Source organism: Austrofundulus limnaeus, unplaced genomic scaffold, assembly GCF_001266775.1.
Source record: "Austrofundulus limnaeus strain Quisiro unplaced genomic scaffold, Austrofundulus_limnaeus-1.0 Scaffold391, whole genome shotgun sequence".
Classification (NCBI taxonomy): domain Eukaryota; kingdom Metazoa; phylum Chordata; class Actinopteri; order Cyprinodontiformes; family Rivulidae; genus Austrofundulus; species Austrofundulus limnaeus.
Window position 1 is genome coordinate 122,648 of NW_013952793.1, and position 22,812 is coordinate 145,459.

Sequence of the window (22,812 nt, forward strand, 5' to 3'; positions counted from 1 at the left end):
ATGTTTTGCCAATATCATTAAATATAATCAAACAGAAAAAATGTTTAGCTTTGTTTTTTGGAAATAATAATATAACACATTATGTTATAGCAAGTGTCTTTAATGCAAAGAAGATTACTGACACATACCTGCTAAGTGAAATAGTTAATCAATACAATAAAAGTTTGCATTTTCTACAAAAATGCAATGTGAATGCTGAGCATGCATGAAAAATAATTCATATTAAGATAACACGTAAATTACAGTTTAAAAAGAAAAGTTAGAATAAGGAGACACAAATGGAGTAAATATGCTAAGTAAATTTTTAGAGAACAAAAAGTTTAATATGTATGAACCCTGATCTAAATCTGCATAAAATTAGCCTGGCCCTTGCCTTCCTCTGCAGTTCTGTTCAATTCTAGTTTCCCTTCACTGCTCCAACTGGGATTTCTCCCAAAGACAAGGATTTCTTCAGGAGAATTTTCGTCCGGGCCAATCAGAGAACAGAATGTCAATTTTCTGCGTTGTGTCTGCTTGTAGTTTATTTTAACCGGGCCAATCAGCAAACAGAAGGCGGAGTTTTGAAAGTCGATTTTCTGTGCAGTGTCTGCTAGTTATTTTAGCATACGGCAGTGGAGGAAGTGAATGAAGCCAGTCTGTGTTGATAAGGCTTCCAAATTAAAATAAATTTGTCTGACAAAGCAGCAGCTCTCATTTACAGCCGTCTCGTTTGGCTCAGTACTTCTCTCCTCTCAGCAGGGTTGTTTACAGCACTCGCAATTTCCGGTTAGCTTCTTAGCTTAGCCTCCTTCACAGCGACACACACACACACACACTTCAGCAGAGGCCACGCCTCCAGCAAGAATCACTTCTCTATAGCCGAGAGTCCAGACCCTCGCATGAAGCAAGGTGAAGGACAAGGGTCTGGTTTTTACCAGGCTGGCGTAAGATGCAAAAGATCCTAAAGAGTTGCAACAATTGCTTGATTGTAGTGATTGTCTTAAATGGTTTTACAAGAAACATTTAAGTAAAGGTTAACACATTTTTATCAAGGTGAGTTTCAAAAGTGTATTTTACTTTAAATGGTTTTACTGAACCACAATTTAAAAGCAATGTCTAAAAGTGTCTGTCAGATGAGCAAAATATCAACTGCTATCCATTTAGTGTGCTTGCCTTCATGAAATAGAAGAATATATGATGATAACCAGAATGTACAAAGTACTGGAAGGAAGATATGATTTTGCACCCACAACGAAATTGATCAAACCTGAAACTGACTGTGGCCTATGTTTTAGTGTCTATATTTAGGACGTTTTCTCTTTTGCAATGGAGGCCCATTTTAATATAAATGTAAAAAGTATATACATATTACTGCAGCTTAGCAGCTTTAAAAAAGTTAATATAAACTCCATCTCAGCTGTGGTCCTGTTTTATTTTTTAGTCATCCAGAACAGTGACAGGATTTTTATCCCTTTGGTGAATGTATCTCCAAACGCAGCCTGCATTACAATAACTGCACACACTCAATGTGATTGTGTTTTTCTCTGAACTCTTTAAGAGAGTGAAAATGAGATCTCTGGGTTTGGAGCGGACTGTCGGCCACATAGAGCTGACGTGGGGGTGCAGATAAAACTGGCTGCAGCGGCAGAGGAGATGGGGAACTTACAGTGCCTTGCGAAAGTATTGAGCCCCCTTGAACTTTTCAACTTTTTGCCACATTTCAGGCTTCATAAATAAAGATATAAAGTTTTAATTTTTTTGTGTGAAGAATCAACAACAAGTGGGACACAATTGTGAAGAAAAAAACAAATAAAAAAACTGAAAAGTGGAGTGTGCAACATTATTTGGTCCCTTTACTTTCAGTGCAGCAAACTCACTCCAGAAGTTCAGAGAGGATCTCTGAATGATCCAATGTTGTCCTAAATGACTGATGATGATAAATAGAATCCACCTGTGTAATCAAGTCTCTGCATAAATGCATCCGCACTGTGATAGTCTCAGGCTTCTGTTTAAACTACAGAGAGCATCATGAAGGCCAAGGAACACACCAGGAAGGTCTGAGATCCTGTTGTGGAGAAGTTTAAAGCTGGATTTGGATACAAAACTATTTCCCAAGCTTTAAACATCTCAAGGAGCTCTGTGCAAGCGATTGTAATGAAACGGAAGAAGTATCAGACCACTGCAAATTAGGGTTGGGCATAATCGTATCGTTTGCAATTAATTGTCAGAAAAACATTAATCCATTACTTTTTGGCACTTGACGATTAATATGATTAATGCCACGAAGCAGAGTCCGCTTGGTGCTCCTCTTTGCTTCAGATATGATAAACGAAAAAAAAGTTCTGCAATTTATTTATCAACACAACTTATAGTTTGATGTACAGCCTGAAGTCTGTAATTTTGACACAATTTGGAACAGTTTTTTTTAACAAAGAGCAAATCTTTCCCACTAAATTGGTCATGTGACTAGGACATAAGTGTGTCCAGGGACTCCAGGGGATTAAATGGTAAATGGTACTGAACTCATAGAGCGCTTTTCAAGTCCCTCCGGACCCCAAAGCGCTTTACACTAACAGACATTCACCCATTCACACTCTGATGATACAAACTACACTGTAGCCACAGCTGCCCTGGGGCACACTGACAGAAGCGAGGCTGTCATGCACCGGCGCCACCGGACCCTCTGACCACCATCAGTAGGCAAGGTGGGTGAAGTGTCTTGCCCAAGGACACAACGACTGAGATGGCTGGACGGGGGATCGAACCAGCGACCTTTTGGTTCCAGGACGACTCCCCTAACCACTCCGCCACAGCCGCCATTAATTGTCAAATTAATCGTTATCGGCTAAATACCACAACTAATCGTGATTAATTTTTTGCCAATATTGCCCAACCCTACTGCAAATCTACCAAGACCTGGCCGACCCTCTAAACTTTCATCTTGAACAAGGGGAAGACTGATCAGAGATGCAGCCAAGAGGCCCATGATCACTCTGGATGAACTGCAGAGATCTACAGCTGAGGTGGGAGAGTCTGTCCATAGGACAACAATCAGTTGTACACTGCACAAATCTGGCCTTTATGGAAGAGTGACAAGAAGAAAGCCATTTCTCAAAGATATTAATCAAAAGTCTCATTTGAAGGTTGCCATGAGCCACCTGGGTGACACAGCAAACATGTGGAAGAAGGTGCTCTGGCCAGATGAAACCAAAATCAAACTTTTTGGCCGCAATGCCAAACGATATGTTTGGTGTAAAAGTAACACATCTCATCACCCTGAACACACCATCTCCACTGTCAAACATGGTGGTGGCAGCATCATGGTTTGGTCTGCTTTTCTTCAGCAGGGACAGGGAAGATGGATGGGGCCAAATAACAGGACCATTCTGGAAGAAAACCTGTTGGAGTCTGTAAAAGACCTGAGACTGGGACGGAGATATATCTTCCAACAAGACAATGATCCAAAACATAAAGCAAAATCTACAATGGAATGGTTCACAAATAAACGTAACCAGGTGTTAGAATGGCCAAGTCAAAGTCCAGACCTGAAGCCAATCGATAATCTGTGGAAAGAGATGAAAACTGCTGTTCACAAACGCTCTCCGTCCAACCTCACTGAGGTAGGACTGCTTTACAAGGAAGAATGGGCAAGAAATTCAGTCTCTCCATGTACAAAACTGATACCCCTGAGCCACTTGCAGCTGTAATCGCAGCAAAAGGTGGTGCTCAATTTTTCTGTGTTTTTATTTGTTACAAAAGTTTAAAATATCCAATAAATTTCATTCCACTTCATGACTGTGTCCCACTTGTTGTTGAGTCTTCACAAAATAAAATAAAATAAAATAAATTTTATATCTTTATGTTTGAAGCCTGAAATGTGTCAAAAGGTTAAAGGGGGGCGAATACTCCTTACAGCCCGCCAGCTCTGAGACTTAAATAAATGTGAAGTTTCTGTAATTTTGCTCTTTGGTTCTGTATACATGTAAAATGGGGGAAATCTAGCACAATACAAACTGACATGTATGTCTGATGCATGATTTGGTTGACAAATTATTAAAACTTTTTTAATTCAATGGTAAATTATCACATGAAAAATAAAAAAACTGCAATGAAGAAGTTAATAAAACAAATAAATGAATTTTGTCTCAAGGCTAGAAAAAGTTAGAGGCTCAGGAGCTGTAGGTCGTTGACCTCTGTTCTCTGGAAAACCTCCTTGTAACACTGCTTTTTGTTGTGTCTGGTTTGCCTCCATCAGTGGCACGTTTTAAATCCTCATTTCAACAGGAAGACCTGTCTTTATTTGCACAATTTTTTGTAACTCGCACACAACACACCCATTTTAGCATGGTTATTTTTTTTAACTTGCCCTTCAAATTAGTACTGGTTATCTGGGATGTTGATAAATCAGCTACAGATTCTTTACCTGATTGCATCTAAAACTGTGAAATGAACCTTTTCACACACTTTGCATTGCATTACATCGCATTTCTATTTACCTTAGGTGTGAACTGGAGCAAAAACCTCGTGTGATGATTTACTGGCTTTGAAATCTTAAAAACTGATGCAGAGAAACCCAAATTACTCTCTCAGTACTTTTACAGAATTACAGCTAAATGTGTAAAACCTCAAGAAAAAAAAAACAGAGTAAAATGCGATAAATTACTAGAAGCACAAGAAGAAATTTGGACGAGGACAAGCCTGTAAAGATGTGACACAACACAAAGTTTGATCTAAAAAGGTTCCGTCAGTAGAAGACTGGCAGTTATTTGTAATTTTCTTGATGAACCTCAGTGTCTTGTTAGATCCTTCTGACCTTTCAGCATCTGTCAGCTCCTATCACTGCCTATATCACACACTGTTAATGCTTTTACACATGTGTGTTTGTAGTATGTTTAACAAGGAACAATTGTTTTTTCACAAGAGCCTACAATTATAAAACATACTGGACTTAAAAAAATGGTTTGCAAGCCTCAGGCCATTTCCTAGCGGAACAAAAACCTGAATACAAACAATGAAGCAACCACTAAACACCAGTTTAAGCCCAAATGACCAGGAATTAGATTTTGGATTTAACTTGGTTTTACTTTAGCTTTGAATTCACACAGAATACAGATCTACTGCTTTCATGTCACTTGCTGCCTCTCATACCAGAATTTGAGACAAAGATCATCTTGTGGTGAGAACAGTGGCAGAGCCAGACATTGTTTTCAGGGGTGGTCAGACTGGGACCACTACTCACCCAGGGGTGGCCAGGAAAATTACATTTTTTTTCTTGAAAGTTTCTGCAGATCTTTTCGTTTTGTCATTTCCTTATGTCCCTATACAGGCAGTGACGACCTTATAAACATGGGCGTCAGAACCATTTTAAAAGTGGGGGGACAGACTGTTGGGGAGTCTGGGGGTCCGCCCCCAGAAAATTCTGAACGAAATAGATGCCGTTTCCAGCATTCTGGTGTATTTTACCAGGTTATTAAAACATAATTTTACCTACATAAATTAACACTTGGTTTAATAATTATTTCAGACAGATTGCCAAATAATGATGACCTTCAACTGCATGTTTAGAACTAATATTAATACCTTTACCCAATGAACAGGTGCAATATTGATAATCACCAACAGTGAATTTAAAGGGGCATTTCACTTTTTCTGATTTAGTGATAAGTCTACTCATAACCAAAATGGACAGAGCATCACGCAGCCTTCATAACAGAAAATGACACTGTGTTATGATGACAAAAAAAAATATTTGTCACCATAAGTCAGATTACATAGGCATATGTTCTGTATATAAAGGAAACAATCACTTTTTTGTCTCTTCTTTGAGCTTGGTGATGTTACAAACTGTTAAACACTGCCACCAACTGTTCAGGAGGATTATTACACCCCTAAAGGTTGTTTCACTGTGGAATGAGTGTGTACAGCAGGGTGGCCAATGGGGTGGCTGAAGATTGGTCTGGAATGTGGTGTCCTTGTATGTCTTTGATTGAGTGGGGGTGAGGATGAGGGTGGGATGGTGCGATTGTGTATGTTTGGGTATTTGTCAGGCTGCGGTCTGGGCTGCCCCTACTGCTGGTTTATCTGGGGGCCCTCTGCTACTCGGCCCCCTGGTGGGGTGTGCGGCTGGCCGCCGGCGTGCTGGAGGTTTCCGGGGTCTGGGGCTGGGAGCTGGGGTGTGTGCCGGCCTGGCCTGGTGACTGCCTGCTGGGGCTTGGGACCTCTGGACCTGTCGGGCTTTGGCCTGGAGGGGGTGCGCCCTGGGGGCCCGGACCTCTGTGCCCTTTCCTGGATCTGCTCTGGCGTGGCGGGTGCCGGTGGGGCCCATGAGTTTGTCGCTGCTGGCCCCGGGGGCTGTGCGTGTGGTCGCTGGGGGGACTCTCCCGGTTCTCCCCTATGGTCTTATCTGGGGGGGTGGGTGGGTGGATCTTCCCGTGCGGGTGCCCCTTGGGGCTCTGCGCTCGGGATCCCTCTCGGGCCCTTGGGCTCTGGTCTTCCCTATGTCTGATCGTGTCTTGGGGGTTGGGTCTACGGTCCTCCACAGTCACTATTAAATATTCCATTGGAGAAATCTTGTATATACACGCATGTTCACAACTGCTCACAAACAGGTGTTCTGATCCGGGGGGTTCTGACTGGTCACTGAGTGTGTATACGTATAATGTATGTCTGTGTGTATACATTTACTGACAATATTTATGAATGTAGGCATGTATGTATGTATATCTTTATATATGTATGGGTATGTGTATATATTTATATATGCCCTCCATGTATTTATCCATTTATTTTTCAGGTGAGCAGACAGATGTTGGGTGTGTGGTCCTGTGTTTTGTTGGTGTATATTTGATATACTTCTAATCTCTATTTCAATCTTTCTATCTTTCTAATTACTTCTCTCTGTTTTACTCTCTGTCTCTATTTTCTCTTCACTTAAAAAAGTCACTGATGATGAAAAAATAAATAAACTAAATAAACTAATATTTGGTTTCGTTTTCTACTGAAGTGGCAGTTAAAAAAAAGGATTGGTCTGTGGTGGCCATGGTCACCCCTGGCCACCCCCTGGCTCCGCCCCTAGGTGAGAACAAATGGAATTGTTTTGCATTGATTAATTGTTGTGAGTTATCAAGAAATTGTTCCCAGCAGCTGACTTTTCTGCCCCATTTCAGTCTTTTTGACCCCCCCCCTCCACACACACACACACACACACTCACAGAGACACACATTCTGAATGTCTTCTCCTGTCTCGTTAGCAGTTTGCTGCACAGATACATTTGCAGGTACATTTCTTGGTCCTACTTACACCCAATGAGCATTACACAGATGGAGAAGATCTTCTCAGAGTTGGTGTTGGGTGAAACGTTTCCAAATCCCACGCTTGTCAGACTGCTGAATGTGAAGTAAAGAGCCGTCACATACTTGTCTTTGATTGATGGTCCTGAACCTGGTTTGGAAAACAACATACACCGATTACACACGTTTACACACATATTAACACTCTCTATTACAATCAACTAAACCAGAACATGTTATGAATCACCTTCTCTTCAGTAGAGAATATATTTAGGAGGCTGCAGAAAATGTGTGTATATAAACATACAGCAGAGCCCATACCTTTAATAGTATCATTGAATTGTTTTCCCAGCTGCTCCCCCAGCGTGTGGAGCCAACCTATAGAACCGTTTCTCTCAACATTACCAATTGCGTACCTAGAATTAAAAAAAAAAACAATCACAATACATTGTTACTATATCTGTTTTCTTGTTTTTCAGTTCAACTCAGTTCAATTCAAAAACTTTAATCATTTCTTCAAAACAAAATTAATTTAATGTACAAAAAAAAGAAAATCAAATACAATGAAATGAAAGGCAGCAGATAGAACAAAAAAGCTTATATCTGCCCCCTTTTTTCCTCAAGTATAAACTCAAACAATAATAGTATAATTATATAATAACAAAAACATGTATAATTTAAAAAGTCATTATGCACAGTATGACCTGCATAATTTCCTGTAAGTAAAAAAAACTCTTTCAAAATGAAACTCACAGGAAATCATACGGTTTTATTTTTAACAATTCTATCTAAGCCATCAGACTACTTTCTGAGTTTGTACCAGATGCAGGCCAGCCAGTGAGCGATGAGTGCAAAGGTGCACATGAGAAGGAAAAGGACGGCTGCGCCGTACTCGGAGTAGCGGTCTAACTTTCTGGCTACGCGGACCAGTCGCAGCAGACGAGCAGTTTTCAGCAGCCCTATTAGAGTGGTGGTCTGAAATTAGAGAAAAATAAAATAAAATATATAAATATATATATTGTATAGTAACGAATGCCAAAAACAAAATTTCTTAGCTCGTGTTTCTTAACAGTGCTCCCACCTGTTGTCATTCTGTTACAAACATATACATTTAATTACACAGTTTTATGGGAGGGCTTGTATCACTGAGCTTCACTTCTGACACAGAGGGAAAGAATGATGCTCCCATTCATCACTGTGGGGGGTCTCCTCACTCACCCTTAGTTGTAACCAGGGCCCTTGGTGTCTCTATACAACTCAGGAACTTTGCTTGCAAAGTATGTAGTGCTTTTTGTGTGTAGAAAATATGTGTGTTTTCTAAATAAACTACAATTCCTTCTGGGGATAATTTACACCTTCTTGTCTCACTGAGCTCTGGAAGACAGTATAAGTGGATGTTGGCAAAGCTTTCCTCAGGCAGTATTTCATTTCATCTTTGTGATTTTTCACTTCTCTGTGGAAAAATCTCCTTCCTTTAATTGTTTAATTATCCACTCAACGGAAATACACGCTGTCTGTTTAATGATATTTCCTGTGATCACACTGTCATCCTCAGTGGGATTAATTTTCAATCAGCAGGAAATTAAAAAAAATTTCATAAATACCAGACTACAGCTGTTGACATCTAGTAATGTGTTTATTGTAGAAATAACTACTGCTACTGTCCTGGTTTGACATCCAACCACAACACGACCAACATCCAACCATCAACTAACATCCAACACTTACTGTGAGAAATTCAAGCATCGACTGGCATCCAACACTCAAAAACCCACATCCAATTATCACTTAACAACTTAACAACATCTAAGCCTCATTAACAGATTTTTGTGTTTGTTTTGAATATAAAGTCCATTGATATGGACCAATGGTTTCCAGCTGTTTTTGTCTAATGCTGATTGGTTAATTGTCTTTTAAAATCGCTTTCATCCAATCATTCACAGCAAGTGATTGGTTCTTTTTTATTTTATCTTATTTCTTTTTTATTTCTTTTTACCTGTTGAAAGACTTTTTTCTTCTTGCTCTTCACAATGATTTACATTTCAGTTTCCAGTTTATTTTAGCCATTTTATGAATCTGCATCAGCACATTTTTAAGTATACATTTTTTATGATCAAGGCATATTTGTGTTGGTTTTCTACTTTACCACTTGTACATCTTCATTTGTCTTACTGTTACTTACAACTGTCATTTGCAACCCTGAATGCTGAAACTTTGTTGATTTAGAATCCCTTTTGCTGTTTCTCATAGTAGCTCTCTTGTTGGATTCATGTTCTTGGCAATCAGTCTGCTGTACAGTTCATTAAAGTTTGCCAGCACTCGACTTGTGTGGGTACTTTCTTTAAAAAGTATGATTGCACCTTAGTGCTTCTGCTTGATCTGAAAAAACATTTGGCTCTTATTTGCCACAGCTTTATTTAAATTGATCTGGGTTGTACAGTCAGCCCACTATTTATCCATCATGCATCATGTCTGTACCTCTTCTCCGTTGCGATAAATCAGCAGGTCAAAGGGAATAGCAGCCACCATGTCGATGAGGAACCAACCTTTGAAATAGTGCACAGCAATACGCACTGGGTGGCTCACCACTTCATCATTCGAGTTTACATATGTTGTTCTGAGAGAGAGTTTAAAAAATATGCTGTGATTGTATATCCTCGTATTTAGTTCTTACTTAAAACAAACAAAAACACTTAAACAGTTCAAACCTGAAATTGATGAGGATGTCAATAATGAACATAATGTCCACTATGAGGTCCACCACGTTGAGAGGAGAGCAGGAGTAACCACAGTTCTGCTTGGCTACCTCTTCCTGAGAGGAAAGATGAAGAGAAGGATATAAGGGATGTTGAGTGAAAGAAAGTTCAAATTAAAAGGTACTAACAACATAAAGCACCATCAGAATAAATTAATAATGAGGGTTTCAAGGTAATTTTCATATCTAAGATGACAAAGATTAAAAAAAATCACAGAGGATATTCAGTAAGTACCATTTCTGTGGAAGTCACTCTGACACAGAAACAGTTTCTAATGAAGTGCACTTTGTATATAGAGCTTAATAACCAAAGATTCAAGTAAAGAAAACTCGGTTCTTCCACATTATATGACCCTCACTTCTTTCTTTACTTCACTCAAAGCATTTTACGAGGAAATGGTGCACATTTCTTCTTCTCTGGTGTTTGTATCCAGCTTGTTTTGGATGTCCCCTTGCTTAAGTACATTTTCTGTAAATAGGGGTCATTAACAAATATCAATAGAATTTGATGTCATGCTTAGAAGATACCTGAATCATTTGAACCAGGCAGGCTAGAAAAAAGTAAGTGACTAAAACTTGCAACTGACAACAGCTGGCTATCACTCAAAGCATGGCAGATTGAGTGGCTGCTCTGGTCCAGGTTTTATGTAATATGAATGCTGCTGTAATGTAGTTTCCTCCATTATGAAATTTTTAACAAGATGCAGGACCTTATCAAAATAATCTATTTTAGAGTAAAGACATTGGGTCTTTCACTGGGCTTTGGGAGTAATACGTATACAGCCAAATGACAGTTTCATCTTCTTTTAGATGCGAGCCTACCTCATTGAGGAGGAAAGCAGCTGAGTAGGGCGTTAGGATGGCGGTGTAAATGACCAGCAGCAGAATGAGCCAGTCCCACACTGCTTTGAAGGGGCTGTAATGCAAAACCGTCCACTTGTGAATGCGAGGAGCTTGAAGCTTGTACTCTGGCAACACATCTGCACCTAGAGACAGCACCTGGGTAAAGAAAGGAGGGAAAGGAAGCATCCGTTTATTGGGTATGTACCCAGTAATGGGTGGTCGAGAAAAATACCTTTTTTTTTTTTCTATATGACAATTTGCTGAGGATCTAATCATGTTTCTTGGTCATTCTCAAATTCACTAACACAGGCACTCCTGTAGAATCACATCATGAGATTTACCTATTTTACCAGTTCAGCTGAAATGAACATTCTTTGTATAAAAACCACTTTGCCAAATTTATACTGGTTGAGGTGGACACTGGAGGGTTGTTGTTTTTCTATGGTGGCCAGGGCCACCCTCTGGCTCTCTCCCTGGGTATGTACCTGTTATGTACCAGGTACATACTTACTCATACAAGGTGTATATTTACCTGCATGCACCAGGTAGTTACATACCAAGTATGGTTCCAGTTATGTATCTACCAAGTAAGTACCATGTATGTAACGGGCAGCCCTACATTTTGCTACTTAATATTTGTTACACTTATGGTATTCAGATGGGATTTGATAACCAACAAACTAAAATATATTGTATATATAAAACAAAATTACAAACAAACAAAACAAAAATAAAAACATTTGTTATTTCTTTGCACTTTCTTATAGGCCTCACCTTGAGGATGGGCTGAATACATTGTAGCATCATTTCAAAAATTTTCTAGCAAGAAAATTTCCTCTAAAACAAAATTGAAACTATAATTTGAATCCAAGGTATCTGGATACTTCTTCTCAATTCAAAGTGGTGAATATTCTCTGATTAAAAGTTACTGTTTTGCTGCTTCCCAATGTAGTGAAAACAGACTAATTTTCAGGCCAACAAAACTTGCCACCCTCAGACACACTTCAGAGATGACCACCCCAAACAGGAGTGGGCAAACTGTACACTGTAAAAAATAACTTGTAAGATTTACTAGAGAAAATCCTGTAGACGATTTGCACTAACATTTGTTAAGTAAATTTAAATGCTACAAATTCATGTAATATTTACTCATCATTATCTAGTAAAAGTTATTAAGAATATAGTTAAAGATTTGTGAATAAATCAGGTAAATTTTCTTAATTTGATCAAGTATATGTTACAAGATTTAATTGAGCAAATCAAGTAAAATTTACCTGATTTATTCACAAATCTTTAACTATATTCTTAATAACGTTTACTAAATAATGATGAGAAATTATTACATGAATTTGTAGCATTTCAATTTACTTAAGTGTTACTGCAAATTGTTGAGGATTTTTTCTAGTAAATCTTAGAAGTTCTTTATAAAAGTGCACATGCATCAAGCACAATATTGTAGCATGACACCTCACAGCTACAGAGAGAGAGGTGTAGCTCTTGTTGTAGTTCACTACTTCACCACAAGGTGGAAATTTTGAAGAACCTTTATTGGATTCTTCTTCATGAACAACACAAACAAAATGAAACTCACAGGTCTTATTAATGACTAGGCCTACCACTCTCACTTACGGTTACTTCTGCTGAACGGTTTAACACAAGTTAACAAATAAGGAACACACAAGTTAGAGTAACACAACAGACTAATTGCTGAAAGAACAATGTTAACCAATTCCCTAAAATGATTTAACAACAACAAACATGAATCCTACCCACAATCCTCCACTGCAGTCACATGACAAACAGCCAAACACAGCAGAATGCTACAATATGCATTCCCTGTTCCCTGACAACTAAATATCACCTACATTATGTCATCAAACTATTGCACACCAACAAATGTATTCAAGCAAAAGAAACCAGACAACTTATGTTTTATTTCCACCATGTCTTGTCCTCTCCTTGAAAAGTGAAGCAAGGGAATGAGGAGCAGCAGCCTTTGTGCGCATGCGCCCTCAGTTTTAGCCCAGAAGAGTAGAAGTTACTAAATATATTCATGTTTATGTGCTGTCCAGAAGAAGCACTTAAATATTACTGGTAAAATAATATTAGCATTTACTTTTTTGTACAGTAATATTGATATACAGTATAATATAATGTATATTGTTTATTTAGCAAATTCTAGTAGTTTAGAAATTTTGATATTTTTTGTAAAATTTAAAAGAATAATTAAATAAATGTTGCTACACACAAACATCATTTTTTTCAGTGTAGGTTTGGTGTGAATCTGTCTCACTTAGCTAAATTAATACAGGAAAAAATGTCCTCAGGAAAAAAAAAGTAAAAATATTGCCTGATGGACTCCAATTATCAGTGAAGGATAATCATCCAACCCCCTAATGCATTCCTTCAGTTGGATATAATTTCAAAACAACATCTGTTTGCCCAATTTTTACATTAATGCAAGAAATCTGTTCACTGCAACTTATAGCTGCTCAGGTCAGCATTGCTGACCAAGGTTGCTCCACTCAAACAAAGCAAGCCCAATAAGAAATAAATACCAAAAATAGCATTAGGGCTCAATTTTGGGCAACAGTGAAGCAATACGTCGAGTAGGGAATATGATCATCTCAGCAGCAATCACTGTCTCTTTCTGTTACGCCTCCATCTTTCTCTTCTGCTGCCCTCTTTCTGTCCCCAGTCAGCCAGAAATGCAGCTCTTTCATAACTGGGTGACAGAGGCAGGGTGCATATTAACCCTCTAGCTTTTTAATGGCAGCCAAGCTGAGATGGGGAAATTTATATTCAGGCAATTTTATGTTTTTGACACATTCCCTGTAAGCATCATCACCTTCGTATTGGATAGGGCAAAATGGAAAAGATATCTCCTTATCAACACTCTGTATTCTCAGCTTAAAAGCTGCTTATTCACATTGTTTTACAGCAAATCAGACATATTTGTTCTGTTAGGAATTCATACTCATCAGCAGAGGGCTGTGTAGGCTGTATTACCGGAGAATGAAAAATAAAAGAAAAAGTGGAAGAAAATTGGGTTGTATACCACAGTTCCCAGTTGTGTTGTACACACAGCCTGTATATCAGCCTTTTGAAACTCAGTGACATCATAAAGTGAGGATTTTTCTACAACTGTCACGGTGAGTGGATGTGAGTGATGTGACATGTTCCTGTTCAATAACAGACACATTAAATAAACAGAGACTGACAAGACAAAGACTTAAGGTCTAGATAAATGTAACAACAATCATTTGGTCAAATAATTACCTTTTTGGATGAAATATCTGCTAGGAAACCTTCTAGTACTTTAATTTCAGGAACATAGTTGAATGTTTTGCTTAATTTGTTCCTCAAAAATAAAAGAAAATGGCAAGTACTTTGGTTTTCTGTCTGCATCCCATTTTTAAGTTTCCCAAAGTTTTGCTTAACTTTAAACACTGACAGAAGGTACATTTCAAACCAACGAGTACTTTAAAGTGTTAAAGGAGGCATAGTTTGAAAACTGTTTTTGTAGAAGAGGGAAAGTAAGAAAGAAAGGGAAATGGGGCCTTAACGTAATAAGTCAATTACTGTTTGCATTACATCTGTATGCCACTGCATGTCCTGCACAATCAGCGCCTTGAAAAAGTAACCATACAGAATAAACTTTTCCAAATTTCCAAGTAGTGCCTAATTGTGAAATGAAAGGAAAAAATATATCTAGTTTTCAGTTCGCAAAACAACAACAACAACAATAACAACAACAACAACAACAACAAAGGAAAAGTAGGGTCTCCATTTTAATTCAACCTTCATTACTTGAAATTAAAATCCAGTTGAGCTTTAAACATCTCATGAAGCACTTCTCAGTTTTTGGCATGACTTAAAAAATTCTGATCAGATGTTCTCCATTCAGTGTGACTGATCTTAAGTTATTTTTGCAAAGACGGATGGGCAGAAATTGTATTCTCCAGATGTGCAAAATTGGTAGAGAAAAACTGAACAGACTTGCAGCAGTAGGCAGTTCCACAAGGTATTGAGTCAGGTGGGTGGATTACAAATGCACACCACACTTTTCAGATCTTTATTTGTAAGCCATGTCTCATTTTTCTTCTACTTCACAATCATGTGCTAGTTTGGGTTGGTCTATCACAAACCCTGCAAAATTTTTGAGCTTTGGAGTTGTAACACAACAAAACATGACAAAGTCACGAAAAAGTGTATGAAAGAGTATGAAGAATTGTTTAAAGCACATAATTAACGCCTTCTGTGTATAAAACTATATGTGTTTGCTTTCAAATTGTATTTTAAAATGTGACAGCATTAATGTGACAATTGATCATGACAGCACAAACTGCCTTTAAAAAGGACAACACCTAGGCACACAGGCACAATATTTTATAACGGGTGCAGCTCACCTTTTCCAAAAAAGCCCACATTTTAAATTGTATTATAGAGCTCACACAAAGGTTTTCTAATGAATAGCATCAACTAACAGAGACTGAGTGCATGCATGTTGTGGCCTTCAGAGTACAGAGGCTAAACCTGCCATAAATTAAGATAATATTCTTTTTTTTCCCCATTTAAACACTTCTCACCACCCCTTCAGCTGATATTCATTCTGATTTTTTTGATTAAAGCAGCCTTTTTTTATTAGAAACAGATTTAGGGCAGTGACTTCTATTTTTATTCGGTCATTGATGTTTAGTTGATTTAGCTGACATGACAGAGAGTGACTCAGTTTAGCCTAAAGACAAAGCAGACCAAAGAACAATCCAGCAACAGCACAAAATGACTGATATCAACGCATAAGCAAAAAGAACTCCAACTGTCAAACATTTCTTTCAAACCACTGCATTACTTCAAGTCAATTAGTGTTATTTTGACACATTTTGACATTTGCTAAAACTACTGAGTCTCTGTTATAATCTAGAAAAATGGAAAGAACCAATTTGCTTGTTAGCTCATGAATTTACCCTGTTATGCAGAGGGAAGGGTAAAAAGACAGGCATAGCAAAGCAGTTTAGGACAAACCAGAGGTACTTTTAACAGAATAAACAAATCTAGAGGGTATCTTGGATACAGGTTAAATATACAAAGCAGATATCCCTATAGGCTTGAGCTGGAGCTGTTCTTTTAGATTTCCTCAGAGACTGGAACAGAAGCAGGTGGAAATGAACCCGGCATACCTTGGGACAGGAACATGGTAGGGAGGAGGGGACTGCTTGACAGTGGAATCTTGACTAGGTTCAGGGGGGTCACCCTGCAGGTACTTGGCTGGAGAAGGGGTGTACCCACCACTCTCACAATGACCGCTGAAGACACAATGTACTGAAGTTACACCCTATCTCATGTGATCCTTTAAGATCCCGCTGATTTGTTATTGTTTGTAGTTTGTGTTGAAAATGACTCGGGTATTACCACACCAAATATTAGCTTGAGATTGTCACGGCTTGGTGGAGAGGAGAACCCAAAATGCAAAATTAAATTAATTAAAAAGACTTTAATAAAGAAAAAAGCCAACGTAGTGGCAAAATAACAAAACAATGAGCACGAGCACGAGCACGAGCACGAGCACGAGCACGAGCATGAGGTAAAAACAAACACAGGTAAGCAATGGTCAGACGCTGAAGTGATGAAGAGAAGATCCTTAAATACAAACAGGGCTGAGTGGAAGTAGGAAACAGCTGGGTGATTACAATTGAGGACAGGTGAGTGTGGCAGGCTGGGAAAATACTAAGAAGCTGACTGAGGTAAACATGGCATGAGAAACTGAAAACAGGAAATGAGAAAATAAGACAATACCAAACAATGAAAAACAATATGAAAAATATTACCAAAAATAACCAAAAACACAAGAATCATAACAGAGATCTGTAAAATTGAGAGTTAAAGCCATTTTTCTGTTGGTTATTGTAGATTAGTTGAATTGGGGTGACTTCAAAAGTGGCAACAGTTTAGCCTGTCAGAGCTCAGAATATGTAGCTACTATACACCAAATTTTAGCTCAACATCTGTAATTTAGGCTGAGTTAAAGCTATTTTTAGATAGTTGTATCAGTTATATTGAAATATGAGCTATTTTGGTAACAGACACACAAACACACACAGATATAGATAAGAATATTACCTACGTAAAACAAACATTCCACCTTTTAGCAGCAGACTATAACAAGTACGTTTTTTTATTCTTTCATCGTTCACTTTTGTTCCTATTTCTCTCACCTCTGCTCTTTCAGCTGGCAAATGTTGAGGGTGTCCTTTCCCCTCCCACTCACCATGGGAGGAAAGTGGGGGGCTGGACTGGAATGGCATTAGAGGAGACGGGCAGCAAAATGGATGGCAGCAGTGTTGGTTCGCAGTAGCTTTGCTGAAGGTTGACTGGTGAAGGAAGACATTAAGGAGGTTGAGTTTTGATGGCAGGACCATGATCCACAGTGGCACCTCACCGCAAAAAGTTCAGGGTCAGCACTTTGGGCTGTTGGGACCACCAGGCGCAAGAACTTCCTTGGAAACACGCTATGCCGCGTTGCAAAAATAAGAAGGTTGTGGTGCAAAGTCAACACAGAAGGCATGGTTATGGAATATGACATTTCATATTTGGCTTGTCATGCAAGAAAAAAATGATCATTTGATTCCTCTGCTTCCTACGTCAGGACCATCAGGTGTGCAAAAAGTCACGTTCAGGAGTCTCTCAGACATTTCTTCTTCCTTGGCATCCCTTTGTACTGTTCAGCTTGTCCTCAGCCGGTCGTCTTTTAAACCGATACAAGCGTCACTTTCTTTTCTTTCATCTCAATGAGATTCTTCGCCTGCTCACCCCTGCTACAGCGCCTTGGCAGATGGCTGTTAATGCCTCCGAATGACTTAACCTATCAGCACGCAACAGAAGATAAGTGAATAAAAGAGAGACTAAAGATGGCAACGCGAGAGTCGGCTTCCATCACGCTTCAAAGGAGCCAGGATGCTGCTCAGCTGCTGATGGTATTACTACTACAACTGTGAAAGGGAGAGTGGCAGTGGAAAGAGAGACAGAGAGAAAGAGAGAGGGAGAGAGAGAGAGAGAGATGTGTGTTCTTGGAAATGCTTTGCTCAGAGGAAAAAAAATCTGCACAAAAGAGATGACATTCTCTGTTAAAGATAATCCAATAAGAAAGACATGGGAGCTTGGTTAAAAGGGGCAAAACAAGCAAAAAAACTAACAGCATGCTAACACTTTATACAGATGCATCGGTGTTTTGTGATGGGAAAAAAAAATGTATGCTCTGTAAACAGAGTAAAATATTACATAATCCACTCCCAGAACACTGGGTTCAAAATAATCCTGGAGCTAAAAAAAAATAATCTACTGCAGTTTCACCAGATCTCAGTACTGTAACTGTTAAATCAGTACTATTGCTCAGAATGATGTTATATAAAAATACACTTAAAGTGTTAACATCTTCTGTTATATCACCCTCACTAAGAAACAGAGCACATTCAAATGAATCAGCAGGTATAACTCTTAACTCTAATTTTCTGTGAAAATGCAGAATGGTTGCTGAATGAATAAGTCAGATTTTGCTGAAGAAGCTAAAACTGCAAGAACACAGTAAACTCTGAAAGCAGTGCACCTTAAGCTAAAAGAAACACAAGAACAGCTAAAAAAAGAGCAGAACACAAACTAAAAGAGGCAGAAGAGGTATATGCAGACTACATGTCTATTCTCATGTTTAACAGAAACCATATTGGTTTTCTCAAGGCTAATCTATGTCATGACAACAACTCACAAAGTCTAGATTCTTTGCTTGAATTGAATTTAACACGTGATTTATGAGATGTGTCATCAGCAGAAAGAAAAATACAAACAAATTGATTTCTATTCCTCTAACTTTTACAAAGGTTCATCCGTAACGTGAATTGCCAGTTCAAACCCCCGACTGTGTCTGTCTTAGCAGTTGAGTCACTTCACCCGTCTTGTCTGCCAGTCTGTCGGTCAGAGGGCCTTGTGGAACCAATTTATGGCAGCCTTGCCTCTGACTGACAATCTGCCCCAGGGCAGCTGTGGCTATAGCCTACCACCATCAGTGTGTGAATGAGTGTATTAATGGGTGTAAAGCACTTTGGACTACTTGGACTTGACAATGTGCTATACAAATTCAGGCCATCATTTCACAGCGGAATCAGTTTCTATCAGTGCAAAGATTATGAGGGAATATGTCATTCAATTCTGGCAAGAGTAGACAGGCATGATGTATCAACTGTAGTTTGGAAAACACTTGCTAAATTTGCAAGGGGCTATTACCATACTCTTAGGATGCTTTTACAGTTGACACAGCCACTACTAATGCTGAGCCATGGCTGTCTCTGTCAAAACATTTCTTGCAATCAACCAAAGTATGGTAGACTGGTTTACCTAGCTTTTCACTATCATTCATTCATTATTCATTACTCATTATTCATTCATTATTCATTCATTATCATGATTTAACAAATGCATAAACATTCTTAGTTAAATGACAAATGAATCACAAACAGAAGAGATTGTTCTGTCCATTATCTGATTAAGAGAACTGAGGGGTTCTCTTCCAAGGTTAGAATGACCTGTCATGGCCTAGAGTTCAGTTTGTGACAGAGTTCCTGTCCTCTCGTCAGGCCTGTCCAAGGCCTGCTTAGAGGCAGCAAATCTTGTTTCTTCACTCGAGGTGACCCCTACAAAATGTATAATTATTATCATTTTTTACATATTTGTTAAAATTTCACTATGTCCTGACAGTAGAATTTGAGACAGATAATCTGTGAAAAATTAAAGCTCCTCTGGCTCCTCCCAGTGGTCCTATAGCCATTTGAAGAAAACCAACTGGTCCCAGTCAAAAACAGCCAATCAGAGACAGGGGGACTGTCTTACCAGTGTCAATCACACTTGTGCACGCACTGCCTCTGCCCTCTCCCTGCCCAATGAATACCTTAGTTCAAGGTCAAGATTGCCATTGTGCTGCAGCTGTGCTGATGGTGGAGAAACAAGCTAATGTATACATGAGTGTTTTTCACTTTTGTGGACTAATTACTCTTTGAGCCAGTGAAATTAATGACTTAATCACTGTCCATCAGAGTTACTGGCTAAATGTGTAAAAAATTTCAACATTTGCTTGTTTTTGAGATATCTGTTATCTCTGAGTCAGTTAGCTGTAGAGCTTTCTCCACCTGCACTCTCTTTCAACATGTAACTCTGGCAGTAAATAATGCTCTTGGTTTTCTGGGCTAGAGCGTGCCAAAGCTCCATGAACACACACACACACACACACACACACACATACACACACACACACACACACACACACACGCACACACACACACACACACACACACACACACTACACACACACCTGTGAAGTCATACAATTGAAAAGATAACAAACAGATCGATAAAAAAGAGCCACGGTAAGGGAAAGAAAAATAAAGAGGCTAAACTGCGTAATAAAAAAGGAAAAGGGGATACCAGGCAAAGGGAAGAAAATTTGAGGAGGACTTGAGCATTGCTCTCATTTTACATACAGGAAATAGTTGCCTAGATACAATAAAGAGAAACTCCCATCTAAATTTAAATTGGTATTTGGTGCAGAAACGAGGTAAAAGACAGGGGCAGAGGGAAAGAGATGAGAGTGGAGTGGGATTAAAGAAAACAGAAGAGGATAGAGATCGTGGGATGGCATGTTCAAGCACTCGAGTAAGCAAAAAGGCTGGGGATGAAACAAAAAAAGGAGAAATTAGGTTGAGGGCTGAGAAGTAAACCTCTTATGCTAAGCAGGTCATCAAATGTGTCAGCCAGCAGATGTAAAATAAAATAAAAATAAAAAGCGTTTGAGTGTGAGTGAATGTAAAATCATTTTTGATTGCCTTATCTTAGGTTCAAAGGCTGGCCATTATAGAGACCATAAAACAATCTCTATGGTGGCAATTCATGGGGAACAACTGACAGGAATAGTAAAAAGGTAAAATGGTGTTGCATTCTCACACACGCTGACAACAAAAATAAAAAAATAAAAAAATGTGTGCTGTGCTAGAACTTTGTTTTCACAGGGCAACAAATCACCTGCAGCCTTGATAAATGCCTGTGTGTCCAAAGGAAGCAATTCTGGATGCAACAAGCTCTGCTGGGATCGTTTCTATCTGGAAGCCGGCAGCTCCCCTCCGTGGCAGAAAAATCACAACACAGCGTGTGAATACATCATCTGAAAAGCTAATGTCATTTTCACTAGTGTGCTTCTCTCCTCCCCTTCATCTTTGTTCTAAAATGTTTCTGCTCTATTTCTTCATGTGCCTATTTTTATTCAGGAAGCCCATTTGTTTGCATTAAGTGGTTCTTCCTGGCTTCGTTTTGCTTCTTGAAGCTCAGTGTGTCTGAAGAGGTAGGGTTTCTACAAGTTTCAAGTTATTTATTTTGTTTTGGATACAGTAAACAGGTTTGAAATGGTAATATAAAAATCACATTTTTACAAAGTTATCACCACTGAAAGTGTAGTTTGAATGAATTAGCCTTTTTAATAAATGCCTCCATCCCTGCATTTACTTTGTCCTTTGAACTGCTAGTTGTTTCTTTCAGAAGGTTTCTGAAATCTCAGCAGGGATATTTTGTGTATGTGTCAAAAACTAAAATGATCTAGACCAGTGGTTCCCAAAGTTGGGGTCGGGACCCACAGTGGGGTCCCGAAACATCAAGGTGGGGTCCTGAAAAGATTTTCTGAATTAATTACACTAAAAAATTACAACTATCAATATTTTTTTGCCTTTGTTGTTACAAAATAGTTAAGTTAGTGTACTTAAAATAGACAAAAAGAGAGTAATATCTATGCTGTTGTTTATTTGCCATGAAAACAATGTTCATCAATCAACAACACCTGCACAGCAAAAATGCCAGTGTTAATTTAACACCCACAGTGTTAACTTTAACACCGACAAAGTGTCTATATGTGTCCACACTTGCTGGTGCTAAAATAACATTTGTGAAAGTGTTAAATTTTAACACTCATTTCTTTGTTAATTTAACACCAACTAGTGTTTAATACTCAACAATTCTTGGTGTCACATTAACATAAAAATAGTGTTTGTGTTAAAATATGGTGTTAAAAGTAACACCGTCCAGTGTTAAATATTCAACAATACAGGGTGTCATATTAACATTTCAACAGTGTTAAAGTGTTGAAAGTAACACCCGTGTATTATTAATTTTATTAACKAAGGAAATTGTGGTGTTTGTAAAATTAACAGACTCCACAAGGTTTTAACACACCATCAAATTGAGAGTGTAAATTCAACACTCAGAGTTAATGTCAACTCTCAGTAGTTTGTAAAAGGATAACGGAGTCACCCTTCACACACCAGGAAGTAGCTCTCACTCATGGTGTCGATTTTTGGCCAAAAACATAAACCCAAAGTTGAACAACTTGATCAAACTGAACAAGAAAACTAATCAGAACAACTCATTTTTACTCTCATGAACGTCTTTAACCGTCATAAACACACAAAAACATCATTTCTGCAAGATTTCTCAGCAATGAATGCTGGATAAATACTGGTCTCTCTGACATGAGGTGGAAGAGGGCGGGGCTTTTCACAATACTTCTTTTAACACTGCATGGTGTCATATAACAACACTGTTAAGTGTTACATAAGACTTAACTGTGGGCGGAGCTTATTTAACACTGTCCAGTGTTGAGATAACGCTGTGGAAACCAACACTGTGAATTAACACCAACACTGGGTGTGAGTGTACTCAGAAAGTGTTAAAATAAAACTAAGGGGTGTTAAGTCAACACCCAAAAGTTTAACACTGAAATTTTAACACTCCTGTTTTTGCTGTGTTATCACAGGCTTTAAGACACATTAGGATTACAAATTCCAAGACCAAAACCAAGCTAGGTTTATAAATAAAATTGCACACACTACATGTAGCATGAATGACCGTGACCCCTGACA

At 38.6% G+C, this 22,812-nt stretch overlaps 1 protein-coding gene across 4 annotated transcripts in view; it reads right to left on the reverse strand.

Annotated features, from left to right (window-relative positions):
- Positions 1–22,812, reverse strand: part of kcnh2b (potassium voltage-gated channel, subfamily H (eag-related), member 2b) — a gene marked incomplete at its 3' end in the record, with an annotated part of 194,411 nt that overhangs the window by 6,750 nt on the left and 164,849 nt on the right. For 3 of the 4 annotated variants that reach the window (XM_014023805.1, XM_014023806.1, XM_014023808.1), the window contains 6 exon segments: positions 7,280–7,420; positions 7,591–7,685; positions 8,090–8,244; positions 9,748–9,886; positions 9,978–10,081; positions 10,847–11,023. In XM_014023805.1, coding sequence (XP_013879259.1) covers positions 7,280–7,420; positions 7,591–7,685; positions 8,090–8,244; positions 9,748–9,886; positions 9,978–10,081; positions 10,847–11,023 — 811 coding nt within the window. 4 annotated transcript variants of the gene reach the window in all.